We start from the raw sequence: 22,907 nt of genomic DNA on the forward strand, positions 1-22,907 counted from the left end.
GACACATTTTATACCAATAGTTTACTTAACGTTCCCAACCTGGCAACCATTAAATACACTGACAAAAATGTGATCTCTGAGATATTCTGCTCAAATAATTGAGTATTACAGTCGTCTGTGATATTTGCCTGCTGATTATATATCCTGAAATGTTTAATTTTAATTTGCCATTTGCGTTATCTTGCATTGGAGTCAAGCATCCACAAGCTTTTAAAGTTACGGTTGCAAGATGTCAAGCGCTTAAATCCCCCAGTCAGAGCTTTTCTCTTATATCAATACATTTTTTTGTCCTGTGGCTTACTTGATTTTCATGACCTGGCAACCAGTTGCACGCTTGCTCTGCTTTACGAAAAAGGCACTGATGAGCTGAAAACACCACAAACGTATGTTTAAGTAAAGCAATCTGTATTGAGAGATCCTGCTAAAAAAAAATAGTATAATACAGCCAATCTGCTTTTTTTTGCGCTGTTAAATCTGCGAGCAAACCATGTGAGTTGACGTTCTGATGCATGTAAAATAACAGTAAACGTGATTGTATATTTGAGCAGAATAATCCTGATTATCGCTCGGCCCTGTGCAGTATTGATGTGAATATACCGGTGTGCTGCTGGGAAACTCGTGATGAAGCCGTTGTTATGTGTCCGCATTCAGACGGACGTGTGAAATATGGTGTCTCGTTGGAGAGCCGTGTTTAAATATGCACGCGGCTGCTAGGACGGCTCGTAATGCATTTACAGCAGGCGGCGCGGCTGTGTAATTGCTTATTGACCTCTTTTAAGGAGTTTGCAAATGGGAAATTTCTCTCTTCTGTCGAGGCCTCTGGGATGCGTGTTTGTGTTCTGGAGCTCAATGAGGCTGTTTGTAAGACCAAACGTCTCCTGTGCTCCATTTGTCATCATTTACAGGCTTATTTTTAGACTTCCTCTCTGATTTTACCTCGTTTACACCATCGTTCGTAAACTGGTGCTGTTCATCTTTGTCTGTGAACAGATGAAACCGCAGTGGAAATAATTTACAAAAACCTATGAGAGGTTAATGTTTATAATATCTTATTATCTTCATTTTATAGTCACGTTGAGTGGATCAGAGCCAGACGATGATATAGTTCACATTTTGCAAAGATATTAATAATCACACAGCTGAGATGTGCTGTTTATCAGAGGAACGCTACGCAAAAAAGCCGCTTCACTCTGTGCCGCAGTTTTGAAATCAGCACAGAAGAAAACAAAACACAAATTGAATTCTTTTTTTATTAAACAGTGGTTTACTGAACAGATCTAGCGTTGTCTTTAAATAAATTAAATTATAATTAAAAATGTCCTAAGTCTAAAACTATATAGATTACTGGCACGTTACTATAATATTAAAGGTTACAATAAACATCAGAGCCCAAGCTATTAAATTGAATGGCTTTTTTTATTTTTAGATATAATAATCAACACTTAAGGGAGATTTTACATTAACTTTTACATTTAATTGTTTCTTTTTGTAATATATATTCATCTTTATATAAAGAGCTCTTGATATAGTTGGATTTTAATTGTTTCTCAATTCAGTAAATTATTGCTGATCATGATTTTTTTCTGTAATGATCACAGGTCAGCCGTTTCTGAACCCTGACGGCAGTGCAGTCGTCTACAACCCCAGCGTGGCCTCACAGGCCCCCAGGTGTCAATCATCTGTAGCTCCGCCTCCAGCCGCCCACCCCCAGCACCAGCCCACCAATCACGTCATGCCGCAGGTGAGTTTAGTGGCTGTGATGTCGCTGCGTCGGTCCGTAGGTCAGCTGTGATGCATTATGGGAGTATTTGATGGTCATCCTGACGAATCGTTAATTGGTGGATCGCTACTTATGAATGAAGCGCTGACATGTTCTTCTGACGACAATAGAGCATGATGGGAAATTAGTTCGAGTCTGTCAACAGCTTCTACACTCGATAAACCTCTTGTTGTGCTGTAAACTAACACCTCCTTTTTCCATCCTGTACATCTGGAACTAAATCCATTTCCTCTGTGTGTTTCCTCTTCCTGCTCGGCGTCTTCAGCCTCTCTGGTCTGTCCAGCCGTCGTCCGCTCCGCCCGTCCAGCACTCGCCGCTGTCTTACCCGCCGATCCTCACAGTGTCTCCCAACCAGCCGCTCACTGTGGTACCTACAGCTCTTTCTCTACTTCCTGTTTCTCTCTGATCACTTCCTGTCTCGTCGCTCTGCCCTTCATCCGTTTGTGTTGTGTTTCTGCTGAGGATCTGTGTGCTGTACCGTGTGCGTCTCATTTCAACAGTCGAGTGTTTCTCAGTTTCATGACTCCCTCATCGTTCGCTCTTCACCGCTGTCAATCCCACAATCCCCTGACACTCCAGTCCTGTAGATCAGTGATTCCGTTACTGTTCCGTCAGCTGAACCTCTTTGAGATAAAATAAATATATATATTTTTTTAAATGTTTACACTTCTAGTCAAAAGTTTTTGAACAGGAAGATTTTTAGAGAAGTCTCCTCTGCTCACCAAGCCTGCAATTTATTTGATCCAAAGTACAGCAAAAACAGTAAAATTCTGAAATATTTTTGCTATTTAAAACAGCTGTTTTCTATGTGAATATGTGTTAAACTGTAATTTATTTCTGTGATGCGCAGCTGAATTTTCAGCATCATTACTCCAGTCTTCAGTGTCACATGATCCTGCAGAAATCATTCTAATACGCTGATTTGCTGCTCAGAAAACATTTATGATTGTTATTATTATGAATATTTTTCAGGATTCTTTGAATATAAAGATCCAAATATTGTAACATTATTCACTAGACCATTCAAAGCTTGGAGCAGGGATGCTTTAAATTGATCAAAAGTGATGATAATGACATGTATAATGTTACAAAAGATTTCTATTTGAAATAAATGCTGTTCTTCTGAACTTTCTATTCATCAAAGAAACCTGAAAAAAATCTACTCAGCTGTTTTCAACAAAATAATAATAATAATTGTTTTCTGAGCAGCCAATCAGCATATTAGAATGATTTCTGAAGGATCATGTGACACTGAAGACTGGAGTAATGATGCGGAAAATTCAGCTTTGAAATCACAGGAATAAATTACGTTTTCACAACAGATATTCACATAGAAAGCAGTTATATTAAATAGTAAAAATATTTCACAGCATTGCTGCTTTTGCTGTACTTTGGATCAAATAAATGCAGGCTTGGTGAGCTTCTTTAAAAAAACATTAAAAATCTTACTGTTTGTTTCAATTTCAATGTAACATTTTGATGATTTACTAATTACTAGCTTTTTTGATTAATTGATAAACTCTGATTTGGGAGAAACTGTGTGCAATTATTTTTTATTAAATTTTGTTTTAACTGCAATTATATTGATGTGAGTTGTTTGTCATTTGTTGTTTTCTCCCTCACTAGTGTGATATTACTATCAGTTTCCTCTAAAATACATTGACCTTGCCATGAAAATAGCCGTAGATGCTGGTATGGCGATAAAAATAAGTAAGTAAACGGCAAGGACGCGGTACGTTCAGTATTTTAGGAAGCGTATTCAAACCCATCAGCACTCAGTAGGACGCACATCATGTGCTCTCATAACCTCTTTTTCTTGACCTCCCTCAGCAGTAAACATCCCTTAATGACTAATTAAAAGAGTGGGAGATGCTTTGAATAATTAATGCAGGAGCAGATGCTGGAATTAATATTCAGTGAATAGAAAAGCGTCTCGTCTCTTCCCATTTCTGATCACATCTGTACAGTAAAAGCACTGATCTCAGCGTACACGTGCTCTGCTGACGAAGTGACTAGTCACATGTCACCAGGTGAAGCGGACGGCGGCAGACGGCTGTAGTGTGACGTCTGGTGTGAACTCTTGTGTCAGCAGGATAATCTGAGCGCTCAGTTCAGTCATATGATGCTGGTCCAGCCGGGCTCGGGCGACGGCCGTGACGCTCACGCGGCCGTTTACCCGCTCCAGACCCCTGCGCCTCCTCCGCATCAGACCGGATACGTGATGCCCTCGCCGGGACAGACTGTGGCCAACCCCGCGTTTCCCGCTCCGCCCGCCGTCAGCCAGCAGCCGCAGCAGAGCTTCATCCAGCAGCAGGTGTGAGACGCATCCATCGTCAGAGCGTTAACACATACGACTGCAGAAATCACAGTTTAAACAGGCTCCGATTGTTCGGGTCTGTCCCAATACACACACTTGTGATCTTTGCACTTGAACGCCTGTCTTTTTCATGATGCATTTGGTCTCGGTGTTCAAGTGTGTGTGAAGAACACAAGTGTGTGTCGAACTTTTGATTATAACCGCTGGCGCACAAGTCAAATCACATTTATTTCTACAGCGCTTTACACAATACAGATTGATTCGAAGCAGCTTCACTGAGATAAACAGGAAAACAACAGTATTAATGTTGGGTAATTCATCAGTTATGAAACAAACTCAATTTCAGCAGAACAGAAGACAGTAGAGTCATTATTCAGATCAATTCAGATTCAGTTTTGTTTTCATGCAGAGCGTGGATAATGGAGGATGTTTTTACAGATTAACATTTTCAGAGCAATCCACTTTAACATTAAAATCTGAATATCTGTTTGGTAGTTGAAAGATCATTTCCAGTCATTGAATAAAAGGGTAATTGCTACTTTTTATCTGACAATTTTGAGTTTATATGTCACAATTCAGACATTTATGTGCAAGTTATGAGGAAAAACTCAAAGTCAGAATAGTGAAATTAAAAAATGACTTTAGTGGTTCCTGTCTGATCTAATTGTGCTGCTTCTAATGAAGTGTTACAAAACAGATGCTAGCATTTTACAAAACAAATCATTTTCATCAACATTTTATTACCAAATGATATGCAGTATCAGTTTAACCTGCACTGAAAATAATATTCAACATTGTGCAGTTTTTGACACAATTTTTGGCTCTGAAGTAGGGCTGTCAAACGATTAATCGCAAATCATCGCGTGCAAAAGCAAAAGTTTGTGTTTATATAATATATGTGTGTGTACACTGTAAAAAACAATTTGTTGAGTCAACTTAAAATAATTTGTAACCTGGCTGCCTTAAAATTTTAAGTTCAGTCAACTCAAAAAAAGTTTATTCAACTTGAAATGTTAAATTATACTAAGTGTATATATATATATATATATATATATATATATATATATATATATATATACACAACAAAAATCACTTTGACATATTAAAAGATGAATTACTTTCACCCCAAATACTAATTAGTTGAAATTCTACATTTTTAAAATGTGCCACTATCCTAGGTTTTGCCCATTTGTCAGTAAGAATCTTTTACTCATTTAAAACTCTTTTATATATTTTAATATGTACAAATCAGAATAAGCATGTTGTTTTGAATTTTTACGTAAATATTGTGTTACACTGAATGACAGTGTAACATTATTTCAACCTAATTTTGACATTTTATTCCCCAAAAATGTATTTGAAACCTTTAAAGTAGACACTTTTGTAAAAAAGTTTATGTGGACAGCTTAACGTCTTTGACCCATATATAATTTATATTATATGTAAACAAAAATATTGTGTATATCATTTTTCTTACATTTTTTTTTTTAAATATATGCATGCGTATGTGTGTGTTTATATATACATAATATTTACACACAGTACATACACACACGTGACCCTGGACCACAAAACCAGTCATAAGGGTCAATTTTTTGAAACTGAGATTTATACATCATATGAAAGCTGAATAAATAAACTTTCCATTATTAGGATAGGACAATATTTGGCCGAGATACAACCATTTAAAATTCTGGGGGTTCAAAAAAATAAAAAAAAATCACCTTTAAAGTTGTCCAAATGAAGTTCTTCGCAATGCATATTACTAATCAAAAATTAAGTTTTGATATATTTACAGTAGAAAATGTACAAAATATCTTCATGGAAGATGATCTTAATATCCTAATGATTTTTGGCATAAATGTATTGTTGGCTATTGCTACAAACATACAAATGAAACTTAAGACTGGTTTTGTTCTCCAGGGTCACTTATATAAACACAAACTTTTATTTTGCATGCGATTATTCGTGATTATTTGTTTGACAGCTCACATTAGAGATGTAGTGTAGTGCGTGTAGATGTGTAGATGTAGTGTGTGTTCAGGGTTTTGCTATTATTCAGACCTCAAGTGGCCTGCACCGGATATTGGGACGAGCCGTTAGGGTTAGGGTCCCTCAGAAATCACACACTGCAGCTGTGATGAGTTCAGTGATTGTAGGCGTCACATGGAGGTGTTGCGTGTCATTGGAGTTTACTGTATGTTGTTCTCGTCACAGATGCCGTCGTGTTACTGTTCGCCCAGCCAGTATCCGGTGTCTGGACAGCCGTACCGACCCGTGGGTTCAGTGCCGTACAGCGCTCAGAGTCAGATGCCTCCCGCACACGCGCAGCAGACAGGTAAATCACTGCACACGAGACACACGAGAGTGGAAACAACACAATGAACAGCAGCCAGCACATGATATATCACAGTCCTTTTAACTCTCTGGAGCTGTTCACTCATTTTTAACCAAAAAAGTTTATGTTGTTACAAAAATGGTACAAAACATGGTAAAGGTTTTGGCCCCTGCTATGTGAACACAAAAAAAATCATGGACATGATTTAAAAGGTTAAATGGTCCTGGAACAAATAGTCACGTGTGCTGTTTGCAGTCACAAATGATTTTGGAAATGAGTTTGATCTAGTGGAAGGGTTTGGTACTGCAGCAAAACAAAATCTGACTGAAGGCTCATGTTTTGAGATATCAACCTCAAATTTGGAACACGGCTTGACTAGATTCATGGATTTGATTTTCTCACACTTTTAAAACATGTTTTGGAAAATATATATTTCATATAAACAACTTGTGTATTTGGGCTTTAGTCTCAGTAGTTTCTGTCCCAGATGAACTGTGGTGGTGATGGTGAAATCCGGCCTTTTCCTGTTTCAAATCACAATATCACTGGATTATTGCAAGATCAGGAATGTTTGAGAGTCTAGAACTGATGTTTTGTGCTGGCTCACTAAAGCTAAAGACACAAAGAGGCGTGTAATGTGACTTCAGCACAGGACTGTATGAAGCGCTGATCTGTTACCAGCGCACTGACACGCGTTCTCATCCGGCGCTGCATCAGGAGGGCGTTTTCTTGAGCTCCTGTTGACTGTAGATTGTGTTAATGACCGAGTCGTGGCTCCACGCTCTCGTTCTTTATCCACACTCTGTGTGTTTGTTGTTTGGTTGTTCCCTCTTGTGCCACACACACACACACACACACACACACACACACAGAGTGATTGTCTCAGGAAATGAGGCAGCGCCGCAGGAGCAGGAGATCACAGCCCGGAGCTAATTACAGCGAGGCAGGCGTTTGGCCCTTTAACACACACAATACACGTTTTGTTTCAGCCGTATTGTTCTCTTCAGCGCCGTTCAATGTCCTGTGTGCGGCGACAGATGTTTGACTGGATTGAATTGAAGAAGGTTTTCGTGAAGCCGTGAATATCTGCAAGCGGACGCGTGAGGTTTGGAGGCGCTGACGGTAACGGGACGAATGCCTGCGTTTTGGTTGTCGGAGCGGCTGAATGCGGGGCCGAGGCACTGTCTGAGACGCCCTACGATTCTCACAGTGAACCGGTCTCTTTTCCAGCCCCTCACTCCTCCTCGATAACTCGTCTCTGCAGGATCCGTCTGCGAGTCACGCGACGCGTTTGATGGTCACACAACATTAAACCCTCAGTGTCTGTGCTGTTTGAATAAAATGCTGAACACGATTCTCTTTTTTGGGTCAGTTACTGGCGGATTGTGTTATGTCTTTAGTACTTACTTTGATATTTGTGAAAGAAGTCTCTTCCGCTCACCAACTCGGCATTTATTTTTGGTCAAAAATACAGTAAAAATTGTAAAATAATATTAGAATGTAAAATACCTGTTTTCTATGTGAATATGTGTTAAACTGTAATTTATTTCTGTGATGTGCAGCTGAATTTTCAGCATCATTACTCCAGTCTTCAGTGTCACATGATCCGTCAGAAATCATTCTAATAACAAACATTTATGATTATTAGTTGTGCTGCCCAGTATTTTTTTTGGAAAAAAAAGTCATACATTTTATTTTTCAGCATTCACAGATCAAAAAAACAGCATTTATTTGAAATAGAAATCTACTGTAACATTATAAATCTTTACTGGCACTTTTGATCAATTTAATGCATCCTTGATGAATAAAAGTATAGATTTTTTTTTTTTTTTTTAAATCATACTGACTCCAAACTTTACAATGGTAGTGTATCACAGTTTCAATAAATAAATAAATAAATAAATAATATTTTTTAGAATATTGTTTTTACTGTATTTTTCATCAAATAAATATTGGCAAACATAAGAGACTTTTAAAAACAACTTAATAAACATCATAAGAAATATTAATCCATATTTTTGTCTGGTAGTTTTTTGTTTTTTTTTGTCGTCAGGACATTTAATGTTAAAATGTTTTATGTATTAAATAATCATATGGCAATGTCTGTGTATAATATGGTACAAATTAAAGCTGCTCGTCTCATTTGATTTTCTTAAAAAGAATCACATGATCAGATGATTCATATCAAAAGAATCGGTATAAATGAAAACTGATGTTAAAATCAGAATTTAGATTGATTCTGATTGATTGAGACTCGTTTAAAAGCTCTTATAGTCGGGTCAAACGATTAATCACAATTAATTACATCCAAAATAAAAGTTTTTGTTTACATAATATATGTGTGTGTATGCTGTTTATTATATGTATATAAATACAAACACATGCATGTGTGTATATATAAGAAAAATATGTAATATTTATATATTAATTCTATTTATATTTAATATAAATTATATGAATATAAATATATGCATGTAAATATTTTCAAAATATATACTGTATGTGTCTTAATGTATACATAATAAATATACACAATCCACACATACATTATGTGAACAAAAAAAATTTTTTGGATGCGATTAATCTCTAATAAAAATACACAGATGTGACTAATGTATTTCTACACTTCATTTGCATCTTAAAGGAACATGTCGTATGTGTGAATGCTGTGTATCGATGATATTTGCCCCAGAAATGAAACCCGTCAGATGTTCCTGACTCTGCAAACCTGCGCTGAATCCAGTGACAAACATGTTCTCCTGTTCTCTACCTGCTCGCTCAGCTGGAGTGTTTAATATTATACTCCCATCACGCTCTGCTCCTCAGCGGAGGTGAGAGAATAGAGCTAAAAATAGCGCGTGTTCGCCGTCTCCTCGCCGCGGGCCGTCCGTTTCCTTTGTCCCACTTCTGCTCTCATCTGGGCTAAATTGATTGCCGTCCCTTTGGCCGAAAGCCAGCAGAAATTGAAAACGGCCCGCTCCGCCCTCCGCACGCCTCCCGCAGGGCAGCGGCTCCTCCGCGGAGAGGCGTTTGATAGCGCTCCCCCGATAACCTTGACAGCGACGCAAATGATCCCGCTCGTAACGGGCCGCTTCCTGCACCTGTTCGTACGCTCGCACGCAGACGTGACGTGGCAGGCGTCGTGTAAGCTGCTGTCATTTGGGGAGCGCGTGCGTTGGGATAATGAGAGGCAATTTAACGCTGCTGGTTTGGTGAGAGCACCAGTGATTTAAAGCGTTTAGCTAGTAAGGGTGTCATTAGCTCGTTCTGCTCTAATTGAGGAACTTCATGACGACACCAATGTGAATTCAGAGATTTGAGCTCAGTGTCGATCAGGCGGATCTGTCAGTCCTGATCTGATCTACAGACACTTGTGATAGAAATACTGGAATAACACTCATAATGCATTTACAGTCTGTGTACTGTATTTCACATTCCTGCTCCGTTTGGACCCGAAGATTTGTTACTTGATTTTTTTTTTTTTTTTTTTTTCAGCTAAAGCCATATTGTGTTTGATTACGTTATCATTAATAATTAAATGTGAGAGAAAAAAAAACTGATGCTAAATATATTTATATTTTTGTCACATTGATTACAATTTTTATTGAAATTTACAAGAACATATCATCTGTAAATGACTTGTATATTAACCTGATTGGAATGAATAGAATTAACTTAATTGATCAAAAAACATTCAAATTTATGAAACCTACATATTTATTTCTAACAAAACGACATCAGAACAACATAAATTTTACTATGAAAAATAAATTCATTTTACTGCATAAACTTCAACTTTCAGATGAAAAAAGAAGATTTTTCATTCTGCAATGGTTCATTTATACATTTTTCAAGTTTAGCAACAAAATTCAGTTCCAGAAATGTGTGAGAGTGTTTTTTTGACACTGGTATAACTTCATAGATAATTTAACAGAGTATTTTAACTTCGTGCAGAAGTGAAGTCAAAATGACCAGATTTTTGACCTGATGATATTTAAGTATTTGAGTATATAATCTGAGAATTACTTGTATATTAATCTGATTGGAATGAATGGAATTAATTTAATTAAATGTATAGCTCATAATTGCTCAAAAAAACAGAACATAAATATTACTATGAAAAATTTTCAAACAAAATAAATTCATTTTACTGCATAAACTTTAACTTTCAGATGAAAAAATGATAAATTTTGCATGCTGCAATAGTTCATCCAGACATATTCAGGTTTATCAACAAAATTCAGTTCCAAAAGTGTGTGAGAGATGGGGAAAAGTTTTTTTTGACACTAATATAACTTCATAGATAATTTATCAGAAGGTATTTTTAACTCCTGTTGGGACTCTGTGCATAACTGGGTCAAAATGACCAGATTTTTGACCTGATGACATTTTATATATATACATATATATTTTTAAAATATTATATACATAAAAATCTGAAAAAAAAGTGTTATTGAGTTTCACTTACTAAAAACTATGCTTGTTTTTTTTGTTTTTTTTTAATGTTTATATTTCTATTTTATGTAAATTGCATTATGAGGGTAAATTGTTGAGGGTAAACTGAGTTTATTGTTGTTTAACAGGATGATTTAGTTTTGTTCAGTGAACGGTAAATGATTTATTGGGTTTTTCAGTCACAGTTCTCCTGTTGTCGTGTTTTGAGTGGTTTCTGTGCGTTTCTTCAGGTTACCAAACTGTGATGCCAAATCAGCAGCAGAACTACCAGAACATCATGCAGCCGCCGCCCAATCAGACCCTGGTCAGCGGCCAGCACAGCAATATGGGAAATCAGATGCAGGGCATGATGGTCCAGTATCCATCAGTGCCGTCTTATCAGGTGAGCGGCGCGTTCGTGTAATGAGTCTGTCGGTGGAGTTAATCGACATCCTCATTAGAGCGCATTAGCGACTGTAAAGCTGTGGCGTGAGGAGCGCTTTAATTCCCGTGTTGATGAGCGCCGGCCGTGTTTTGTGTGTCAGGTGTCCGTGCCGCAGCAGACGTATCAGCAGCCCGTCATCAGCCACGCTCCCGTTCCTGCCTCCAGCATTCAGGTGTACTACAGCATCATACCTCCCAACCAGCAGAACCACGTCAGGTACACGCGCTCATTCACTTGCACTGACCAGACGTGAAACTGGACGATGTATTTGGATTTGGTTCAGATCTTATAGAAACTACAGATTTAATTGAAATACAAAACAAAATTGCAATTTGGCTTGGTGTGCAAAGGCTGAGATTTAATTAAAAATAAACTAAACGTACATGCTGTGTGTTTCAGAGTGAAGCGCGGCACTGCGGGTTTTTTTTTGTTTTGTTTTTTTTTAAGCAACTTTGGGTTACTTTAATATGCATTTGGGAATAAAACATGAGCCCACCTTAAATACTTTTTTTTTAACTCTTTTCTTAAGTATGTGATTTTTATTTTTATTTTACAGTAAAATATTTCAATAGTAATATTTATTATTTTTTGGTTTTATGTAGTTATTTTTTAGTAGTAGTAGAAATAAATAAATTAATTAATTAATTTGAATATTTGATTATAGTCATATTAGACTATTTTCACATTCCTGCTAAATGAAGAATTTTTGACCTGAAGACTTTTTATTTTATAAAACATTCATAATTGTATTTTTTTAAGCTAAAATCATATTGTATCTGATTAAGTTATCATTAATGAGTGAATGTGAAAAAAAAAATTGTATATAACCATGTTATTACTGCATTTACTTTTTATTATTTAAGATATTGAGTTTTTTTTAGTACAAATCATACATGAACGAAAAAAATAAAACCTAATTCTATATATATAATAAAAATGAAATCTAAAATATATTAATATCTAATCACAAAAGTCCAAATTGTGCAGCCCTACAAATACACAGAGCAAACCTGGAATTTTCACATTTAAATCCCAATTTTATCAGAAAAATTGGAATCAGATTTTTTCCTTATATATATTTTTTTTAACCAGATATATTTTATATGAAAAAAGGTTTGAATTTGTCCTCATTCTTGTAGCATTGCGCTAGCAACACCAAGGTCGCAGGCAAAATTTGCACTTTAAATGCAATGCAAGTCACTTTGGAATAAAGCATCTGTCAAATGCATAAATGTCAACATGACAGTGACATTCAGAGATGGGTAATATAATAAAACATGTATGTGTACCAATTTACAGAACAGATTTGGAAAGTGTCAGAATTAGGATGAAAAGCACACAATATTGTGATGATCTGCCGGTGTAAAACTGAAAATGTATGGAATAATAATTCTGAAGCACATTAAGTGTTTCATACATATATATTTTTTAGACTGATTTAATTTTCTGCTACAAACTCAAAATGAGAGCGGTTTCATCGTGGTGTGAAACGGCTCTATCCGTACAGGTTAAACAGGTTAGTTCTGTATGCGCGGTAAGGAAGAGGTCGTTGGCTCGCTCTGGTCGTCTCCCGGGACTTTGACTTTAGTAGGCCACGCTCAAGATGATTTATAAGGCCAGAAATGCAGCTGGTCTTAATATAACGCGGCGGGTCCCGCGAGGAGAGCGATCTCAGCGCAGCACATCCTTCATATGAAGCGGCTCACAGATGGGCGAACGGCTCCTCGCAGCTGCGTCACGCGGCTCGTGTCCTTATTAAAGCGCCAGAGCCGCTCCGGCGCCGTGAATACTGACGATCCGCACCTGTACCGATCGGAGCTGACGTGCTGAAGGGTTTGCGTGTGTTTGTCTCCTCAGCTCCTCCGTGGGGTTCCTGCCTCCTCCAGGAGCGGAGCAGATGCCGTTCCACCGCACCTCGCCACCCTGCGGCTCGCAACAGATTCCCGCCCAGCAGTGCTCAGGTACGGCCGCCCGCCGGCACCCATACGGCTCTTCCTCTGTGCTCTCCGCTCTGCTTTCAGACTGCGATGTTCCAGAGCTCTGCTCTTCTGACATACGGATGATGGGAAACAGCGCAGTATTAGCAGAATATTTCAGTCCAGTACAAACAAATCCTGCATCAGCTGCTTCATTTTCTCCTTGATCAGAAATGATTAAATTCATGTTCCAGTTACACTTAATCATGACACGTTTTTCAAGTTAAATTAATATAATATTACTGACTCTATCGAGAACACAACAACCAATGCAATTCTGTTTTTACACTAACATTATAATTAATCTTTTATTTATTAAACCAAAGTATATTTCTGAAATTAGTGCTTTATATGCATTTATTCCAAAATATCTGTAAGAACAATTGCAAATTTCATATTTCAGCTGTTGTTTAATAAAGTCACCTTTGTTGTTAGTGCTTTATACAATACAGATTATTTTAAAGCAGCTTCACTATGATAATAATAACAATAACTGTAAAATTAATCAATTATACATTTTTAATTGTAAAGCAGCTCTACAGAAGACAGTAGAGTAATTATTCAGATCAATTCAGATCAATGCCGTCTTGTTTTAGTATCATTTAGATATCATTATAGGTTTTATTAATTTATTCATATTTTAAACTTTTTTTTTTTTTTTATATTTCAAGTTTTCATTTCACAGTTTAATTCAGTGTTAGTCATTTTGTTTTATAGATGTCTATAACTTTAATTAATTTTTATTTGAGTGTTAGTTTTAGTAAAAGTCAAACAAAATCAAAATGAGAAATGTTGCCATGACAACTAGCTAAGTTTCTAAGTTTTTAATTTTAATTAACATTTATTTCAAGTTTTTTTTAATGCCTTTAATTTTAGTTTTAGTTAACTATATATGGTTCAATGTTGATTTAATTCAATTTGATGACAGTTTTAATATTGCAAAATTTGTCAGTTATGAAACAGATTGAATAAAATAAAGCTACAAAAAGACAATAGTGTCATAATAAATCAGTTTAAGTTTGTTTTCTGGTAGTGAAATCATCAGTCATCAGAACTTGGTAAACGCTGCACGTGTCCTGATCAGTGTTGGGGAAAGTTACTTTTAAAAGTAATGTGTTACAATGTTGCGTTACTCCCTAAAAAAGTAACTAATTATGTTACTTAGTTACTTTTTGTGGAAAGTAATGTGTTACGTTACTTTTGTGTTACTTTTTAAATCTGGGCAGTGTTTGTTTGTTTTTAATATAAAAGTTCTATTTGTAGCAAATGTAAAATCTGTTTTACACCCAAAAGTGAAATCAGCCTCAGGCTGAAGGAAAAGTACATTTACATCTGTACAGTAAAACACAGGAAAAGAACTTTCAGCACTCTTCAGCAAAAAACAAAAACCATTAAAAACAAATGTTAGTTTATCTAAAGTAATTTTAGCTTATTAGTATGGTTGAACTGGATCATTAAAAGTCAGCAGCAAAGACACTGCTTAATAAAATGGGATTAAAGACATAAAGGATATTTGTGTTATTTAACATTTCATTATTGCAGGTTTGTGTCATATCCTGAGTTTGCAATTCACTGTTTTAATTCAGTTTGATGAATACTGAATCTGTTTTTTTTTTTGAGTGAGATGAATTAATGACAAGTTCACATTTAGTCCTGAACTCCAGACAGCGCCTCTGTACGTCTGATTTGTCTCACCGTGGCAACATAAGAGCTGTCAATCAATACAGGGGAAACAAAGTAACTGATGCTGCTTATCTGAAAAGGTTTCTTAGATGTTTTCTTGCTAATTTAGAAACTAGTGCTACTTTACTAGTTACTTGAAAAAGTAATCTGATTACGTGATGTGTGTTACCCCCAACACTGGTCCTGATGACAGTAGTTTGATTGAGTTAGAGAGGTTTGAAGTGTGTGATCTAATCGTTCGTACTCTGTTCCTGAACTCTTAATGATGGTGTTGTCAGTAGCGCTCGTTCCGGCACAGATCCGCGTTTCTCCTTCAGTCTCACCCCGATCGTCTTTTCTTCATTCGCTGGAGTTAGAGCTCGTGTCTGCGCAAAGGACGTCTGGAGAACACGAGCGGCAGCGGATCGGCGTATCGTTTCGTCGCCGTGACCTTCGGTCTCGTGCCGTTTCCTGCGAGGCATAAAGGTGCTAATTGAAATGACACTCTCTGCTCCCAACAATCCCATTATTGAACAGATACGGGTGGTAATTAAAAAGTAATTCCTGCGCCGCTTTGTTCGCGGTTACGGCTATCTCTTAAAGAAGGCCTTCACGGCTCCTGCGATTCTCATTTGCCGTCGACGTGTCCTCCATTAACGTGAATGGCTTCTCTCTGATCGCTCCGTGGCGTCTCTCCGTCGCTCGTCTTTAATAACTAATTAAAAGAGGAGGCTGGAAGGGCTCCTCAAATACTCAAATTAGATTTCTGTTCCTCTTCTCAAGCGTCTTGTGGTTTAATTTGATTGGAGGATTAGGCGGCGAGAGAAAGAACGTCCTTTCAGAGCTGTTGTGGCTCTTCTGCGCCGTTTTACTCTCGTGTTGAACGGCTCTCGAGTGTCGACTCCGTGAGACGTCTGGATACGTGTCTTCTGATTCACTGCAGTGTTCCGAGTTAATGTGCTTAATGTGTAATCCATTTAATTCCCATAAGTTCCCCGTCCTATCTGTCTATCTGTCTCATTGATATACCATTATAGTCTTTATCATTTTTAAATAGATTTTAATTTTTCTCTGCAATTTTGTTGTTTCTTTCCATTTTTATTAGTTTTGTGTGTCTATATAGTTTTTTTTAGTTCAGTTAGTTACATTTATTTTAGTATTTCGAGTTAAACTAAATGAAAATGTAAAAATGCTGCCTTGGCAACTAGTGGAAATATATATATATATATATATATATATATATATATATATATATATATATATATATATATATTTAAATATTGAATTTCAGTGTACTTTTATTTCATTTTATTTTAATTATTTAATTAATTATTGTATTTTATTTTATTTTATTTATTCCATGTTCCAAGTCAAATTTTTAGGGACCAAGTCCATAAGGGGCAAATGGCCCTCTTGTTCTTCTAAGGATTATTATTGTTTTTTTTCTCCGGGCTTTTTGGGGGCCTTAACATGCTGAAAAACTCTTGAAAATTGGCACACACGTTGGAGTCTGCAGTCATTAGGACACCACAGACACTGGGACCCGGGTGTGGCACAGGGACTCTACAGCGCCCCCTGGAACGCAGTCAGAAAACTTGATGTATATCCCACACATACTTGCACATATACATATGAAACTCGGTGCACATATAGATCTCAATACAATACAATTGCCCAACAATTTTCACACTCCATGCTGTATGTTCCGCCCAACAGGAAGTGAGCTATTCAGGGCTGTGTATGATGACATACTGTGTTGTAAATGATGTTGGAGGCATTGTGTAATTGTGTGTGTGTGTGTGTGTGTGTGTGTGTGTGTGTGCAGGTGCTCCGCCCCCATCAGCAGGTGGGATGGTGATGATGCACCTGGCGTTACCTGCATCCCAGCAGCCTCAGTCACATTCACCACAACAATGGAAACACAACAAATACTACAGCTCCGATCACATGCGCTCACAGAAACCCAGCGACGTCTGCGCTCTGGAACGGTCACGAGTAAGAACACGCTAACATCATGTTAAAAATTCAGTGTTTTGTTTTTCCGTTTCAGTGTAAAACTCTGAAATCATTTGTTTTTGTGGCAAAAATGTGCAGATCTGACAACAACTACATTAAAGTTGGCTGTAAATGTGCTCACCTGTAGACCATTCCAGATTAGGGTGTCATTCCATCACATTCATCTCACTAATGGATGTGAATGGGTGCCATCAGAATGAGAGTCCAAAAAAAACATCACAATAATCCACAAGTAATCCACACCACTCCAGTCCATCAGTTCACATCTTGAGAAGACAAAAGATGAAACAAATCCATCATTAAGACGTTTTTAACTCAAATACATTGAGTCCATAATCCATAATAACACTTCCTCCAGTGAAAAAGTCCATCTCCTGTTGTCCTGTGAGAGTCACATCAAAATCCAGCCACATATTTGTTTTGTTTTGGCTTGTAAACGGTGCTTGATCTGTGCAGATTTCTCTCCTGATTCAGACCAAACCACTTTTTCACTGGAGGAAGCGTTATTATGAATTATAGACTCATATTTTACTAAAAGGCGTCTTAATGATGGATTTGTTTCAGCTTTTGTCTTCTCAAGATGTGAACTGATGGACTGGAGTGGTGTGGATTACTTGTGGATTATTGTGATGTTTTTATCATGTGTTTGGACTCTCATTCTGACGGCACCCATTCACATCCATTAGTGAGATCTGATGAACAAACAGACTCGTCCAAATCTTGGACAAACTGAGGCTGAGCACATTTTGTTAGACGCAGCATCATTGAGATGTTTAATGGTTTGTTCACAGAACAGTCCTCAGCTGGGCAGCCCGTCCTCCTCACCGGCTCAGTCGCCCGCGCCGACACACCTCACTAGCGTGAAAAACATCCGTCCCAGCCTCAACAGCGTTCCCATCATGCCTCACTTCTCCAGATCCTTCGTTTCAGGACAAGGTGAGTGGTCTGGTGCTGTCTGGTGTTTATCGGGGTGTTTGTCGGGTGTTGAGGGTCATCAGGTGTGTTGTTGTGTCAGGTGACGTGCGTTATCCTCTGCTGGGACCGACGCTCCAGTACAACCCTCAGATCCGCCCTCCGTTACTTCAAGCCCCGCCCATGGTGTCCAGTCAGGTCAGTCCACCAATCACAGTCCAGATCACATTAACATGATGAGTTTAACTGGCTTTAGATGTTAAAACATTTCAATAAAATATCCTGGATGAGGAGAAGCGGTTGTTGATATATTAAAGTGTGTTCATCTTCTGTTTAGGCTCCGGTGGGGATCCGGCCCGCGGGTCGAGGCAGGAAGCCGCCGAGGAAAGCGCTGTCTACAGATCTCAGTGTAGGTGACGCAGGTTACGGTCCTGCAGAGTTGAGCTCCAACACTGATCAAACACCCCTCAACAAGCTGCTCGAGGTCTTCAGGATCACTGGAGAAAGATACAGACGGAGGAGTTTGATGAAGGTTGGAGCGAAACTCTGCAGGAAAGTGGATCGGAGTTGAGATCAGAGATATATAAGTTTGGGATCAGTAAGATTTTAATGGTTTTTAAAGACGTTTCTTCTGCTCATCAAGGCTGCGTTAATTTGATCAAAAACACAGAAAAAAATGTAGTATTGTGAAATATTATTACAATGTAAAACAATGTTTTTTCTATAATAATATACAATAAAATTTTAGTTATGTCCGTAATTGAAATTGAATTTTCATCAGCTGTTACTCCAGTCTTAAGTGTCACATGATCCTTCAGAAATCATTCTAATATGCTGATTTATTATTAGAATTATCAAGGTTAGAAATATTTTTGGAACCTGTGATTCTTTTTTTTTTTTTTTTTTTTTTTTTTTTTTTTCAGGATTCTTTGATCAATTAAAGGTTAAAAAGAACAGCATTTATTTAAAATAGAAATGTTTTCTAACAATATACACTACTGCTTAAAGTTTGGGGTCAGTGCATTTTTATTCTTTCTTTTTTTAAAAGAAATGTAATACTTTTATTTGCCTCAAAAAGTGACAGCAAAGATTTGCATTGTTAGAAAAGATTTATATTTTGCATAAATGCTGTTCTTTTTAACTTGTTATTCATCAAACAATCATGAAAAAAAGAATCACAGGTTCCAAAATATATTTGTCAGCACGACATTGATAATTCTAATAATAAATCAGCATATTAGAATGATTTCTGAAGGATCATGTGACACTGAAGACTGGAGTAACAGCTGATGAAAATTCAGCTTCGCATCACAAGAAAAAAATTAAATTTTAAAGTATATTAAAATAAAACCCATTATTTTATATTGTAATAACTTTTTACAATATTACTGTTTTTTCTGTATTTCTGATCAAATAAATGGAGCCTTGATGAGCAGAAGAGACTTCTTTAAAAACATTACAAGTCTTACTGATCCCAAACTTTTGAGCTGTAGTGTATATATTATATAACATTTTTAGAAATAATTAGAATGTTTATCTGTGCACAGCAAACAGAGTATTAAAGCTGACCTTGTTTTTTGTAAATATCTCTAGATATTATTATTGGCTGGATAACATTAGTTTAAGTCATAAGAATAATTCATTGGAGAAGTGTCAAATTCAATTTACTTTTGATCATTTATATATCACCATGTCTAATTTGTTGGTTAAATTGTGTATTATTTATTGTTTCAACTTATTTTAGTAAATATTAAGTAAATTTAAATGTTTAAAATAATTGAATATAAATATTATAAATTAAATATTAATTTAAATATACTTTATAATTTAAATATTATAAATTAAATTAGTTTAAATATTATAATGTATCATTTAAATCCTATAAATTCAGATATTAATTTAATGCAAACATTTTTCCATGTATTATACTAATTTGATGTAAGTATTTACTGTTTGCTTGTGTTGATCCATGTTGTCATTGTTGCACGAACGTCTGGTAGAGTGACGCATGTGACCCACAGATGATGCAACAGAAATGAAAACACTGCAGCTGAACCCTCTGGCCCCCCTTGTTCATTTTTGACCAAAAAATTTTATATTGTGAAATTTTACAAATCGTAGCTTCATCAGAATGAGATGACACTTGGTGACTTTTGTCACATTATCTATGTGAACACACAAACAAATCATGCACATGATTCAGATATGTTAAAGGGCCAAAAAAAAAGTGTCACACTTGCCTTCTTCGCCGTCAAAAATGACATAGGAAGTGAATAGGAAATATGAAAACTCAGAAAATCTTTTGGTACCAACTACAAATCAGCCACTGTGCAGAAAAAAAGTGCACAGCAATCAAGGCGTGACACTCTAAAACATCAAGAGTGCAAAACTGAAACCCACACACACACAGAAATGAGGTGGTAAGACTGCAACAGAGCAAATTTTAAGTATATGTGAAATAAAATGAATACATGGGGAAAAAATACGAAGAGTCTTTATCTCACTCCCACACAAACTGAAACATCCTTTCAATGCTTCCATTTCTAACACAATTTTAATGTCTGATTGTAATCATAATACCTGATATTTGTCTAACCAAAAATATCTAAAAATTAAAAAAAGTAGTCTTTTAGAATGTCTAAATATATTTATAAATGCAAAACCTAATAAAACGAAGAAACTATGTCTAAAGACAAAAAACAAAAAACAATTAAAAAGTGTCTGTCTATAGGGAGCTGCACAAGAGGTTACATGACATTTCAGGAGTTTTTATTTTTTAATGCCACCAGATGGCACTGTTAAATGGATTTTAAATGCTTGCACTGTATTTTAATATGAAATGTTGCATTTATCAAAAAATAATACAAAAAAAAATTAAATGCAAAAAAAAAAAAAAAACATATTAATTCCAATGGAAACAATAGCGCACTTAAATTATATAAACATTGCATAGTATCATAAAATCTCCTCAAAATTCTAAATAATGATCCAAAAATATTATTGAACAAAAATGTCTTGGGAAAAAAAAACAAAAAGGCTTCAAGGCTTCTGTCACTTCTGACCACGAATGAGGCAAGTGTGACCCCCAAACGGAGAGGGCCGGAGGGTTAAACGGATCATTATGAATGGGCCGTGGCTGTAGATCAGTGTTTTTTCGGTGTGTGTTGCTTTGTTCTGAGTGTCGGTCCGTGTCTCCTGCAGTGACGGGTCGTGTGCTGGAGGTGGCGCACCTGCCCGCGGGCGTCAGTGGTGTGGAGGCCGGCTCTCTGCTGTGACACCTGTGCGGGGCACGAGCTCCAGTCAGCGGCGACCCACGTCCTCCCACGCCGTCCTGCTCACATTCCCCAACGGGACGCTCTTCGGACCCGCGGCGAGCGGCCGATTCACAGCGTCTCTGACGGACAGACTGACGCCGGGTGGAACTGAACGCAGCCGTGTTCTGCTCTCGTTGGACAGTTGACTGGAACATATCAAAATACAGCCGGAACTGTGTTCTTCTTTATTTTTTTATCACCGTTTATTGGTTCGTTTTTGTTTTTTTTTTAATTTGAATAATCTGGTGTTCGAACACTTCAGATGGACTTCTTCCATTCGGTTTCACATTTGTATTCGGTCACTTTCTTCACCAGCCGTTGGCGCTCCGTGTGTCGCGGCGTGCCTTCAGTCGGACGAACAAACACAAACGCGCGTCCCGGGACAAACACAACCTGCTTTTTTGTAAATAATTTATAAAGTAGCTGTGTAATTCAGTTGATTCTGTGAATTGTGGGAATAGACGCCGGTAAGAGTGACAGCAATTCTTTTTTGTTTTGTTTTGTTTTGTTCATTTCTTTGTTTTTAATTTAAGACGTCACCTCAGCAGATCCACTGTCACGTTTTTAATAAGTTGAACGGTTGTGTTTGCCGTTTTCACACACGTCATGTCAATTCTTGTTTTTTTGGGGTCTTTTAATATTATATTCGTACTGGGGAAAATAAAAAGAGAAAACCAATTAAAAAGAACAACAGTTTGCACATTTATACAAACTCTATATATATATATATATATATATATATATATATATGAATCTATTTTTCTTTAGAAATGCGTGTAAGTCTGAAAGACTGTTGGATGTTTACTGGTGCGAGTCCATTTTTATTTCAGTTTGAGAACCAATAAATGTTTACAGCAAATGATCTACTTTATCAAACGCTGACGTGAATCAGTCTGTCGATTCTCTCCATGTACGTTGCTCTTCCTGCCTCTGTCATTCATCACGCTTTATTTTCCGGCGACGGTTCATAAAGCGGCGGCACGACGTCGGCTTCCTCCGATCCGAGCGGACGGACGGCGTCGTTCATCTCAATTCTGCTTTTATTGGCTCATTTGTCTGCTACATTAACCTGCCGTTCACCTCATCCGTGCGAACGCCCCGCAGTTCATCTAGATTCTTCTCTGTATTTTCCTCCTCCAATAACGTCAAAGTAATTTGGCAAAGGAAAAATCCCCCACCTGCCGGTGTTCTTATTGAGCCGGAGGGAGCCGGAGGTGCCGGAATCCGTAATGGATGGCTTCATCTTCATACGAATGTCCGGTAAGGGTGTGAATTGGCTCTGTGCCGGCGAGATTATTAACGTGTAATTAAATCAACATCTGGAGAGCTCGGCCGCACGAGGATGAGGTCTGCTCATAAAGCCTCCGTCGAGCTTCTGTTTATTCAGCAGTAATTGATGTTTTTATCAGAGAGTCTCCGGTGCTGAAACGCTCCACCGTCCAGTCCTTCTCCGTTATACCACAGTAAAAGAGTGCAATAACGCTGTATTTTGATCTAAAAACACTGAAGTCACAGCATAAGATTGTTTTTTTGTGTTAAAACAGGTTTCGGCGCTGCAGACGAGAGCATCTTCACTCATCATATAAAACCAACATAAATCAGTGCTATAAAACACATGAAGACCAGAAAATGGAGCCTTTTCACAGACTCTGGTGGTTTCCACAATCATTTACATTGTAAATATAGCAAAATATTAAAATATTTTAATGTACA

General features: G+C 37.2%; 1 protein-coding gene across 8 annotated transcripts in view; it reads left to right on the top strand.

The window, feature by feature from the left end:
• Positions 1–22,907, top strand: part of LOC127157236 (R3H domain-containing protein 1) — a 58,098-nt gene extending 35,191 nt beyond the window's left edge. For 5 of the 8 annotated variants that reach the window (XM_051100474.1, XM_051100482.1, XM_051100477.1 and 2 more), the window contains 12 exons: positions 1,599–1,741; positions 2,046–2,147; positions 3,870–4,094; positions 6,315–6,435; positions 11,121–11,272; positions 11,415–11,530; positions 13,172–13,275; positions 16,778–16,947; positions 17,760–17,904; positions 17,984–18,078; positions 18,218–18,289; positions 21,082–22,907. In XM_051100474.1, coding sequence (XP_050956431.1) covers positions 1,599–1,741; positions 2,046–2,147; positions 3,870–4,094; positions 6,315–6,435; positions 11,121–11,272; positions 11,415–11,530; positions 13,172–13,275; positions 16,778–16,947; positions 17,760–17,904; positions 17,984–18,078; positions 18,218–18,289; positions 21,082–21,084 — 1,448 coding nt within the window. In that variant the 3' untranslated portion in view covers positions 21,085–22,907. The remainder of the gene's footprint in view (positions 1–1,598; positions 1,742–2,045; positions 2,148–3,869; positions 4,095–6,314; positions 6,436–11,120; positions 11,273–11,414; positions 11,531–13,171; positions 13,276–16,777; positions 16,948–17,759; positions 17,905–17,983; positions 18,079–18,217; positions 18,290–21,081) is intronic. The other 3 variants (XM_051100476.1, XM_051100478.1, XM_051100480.1) reach the window with 3 other exon arrangements.

Source organism: Labeo rohita, unplaced genomic scaffold (genome assembly GCF_022985175.1).
Source record: "Labeo rohita strain BAU-BD-2019 unplaced genomic scaffold, IGBB_LRoh.1.0 scaffold_102, whole genome shotgun sequence".
In the NCBI taxonomy this organism is placed as follows: domain Eukaryota; kingdom Metazoa; phylum Chordata; class Actinopteri; order Cypriniformes; family Cyprinidae; genus Labeo; species Labeo rohita.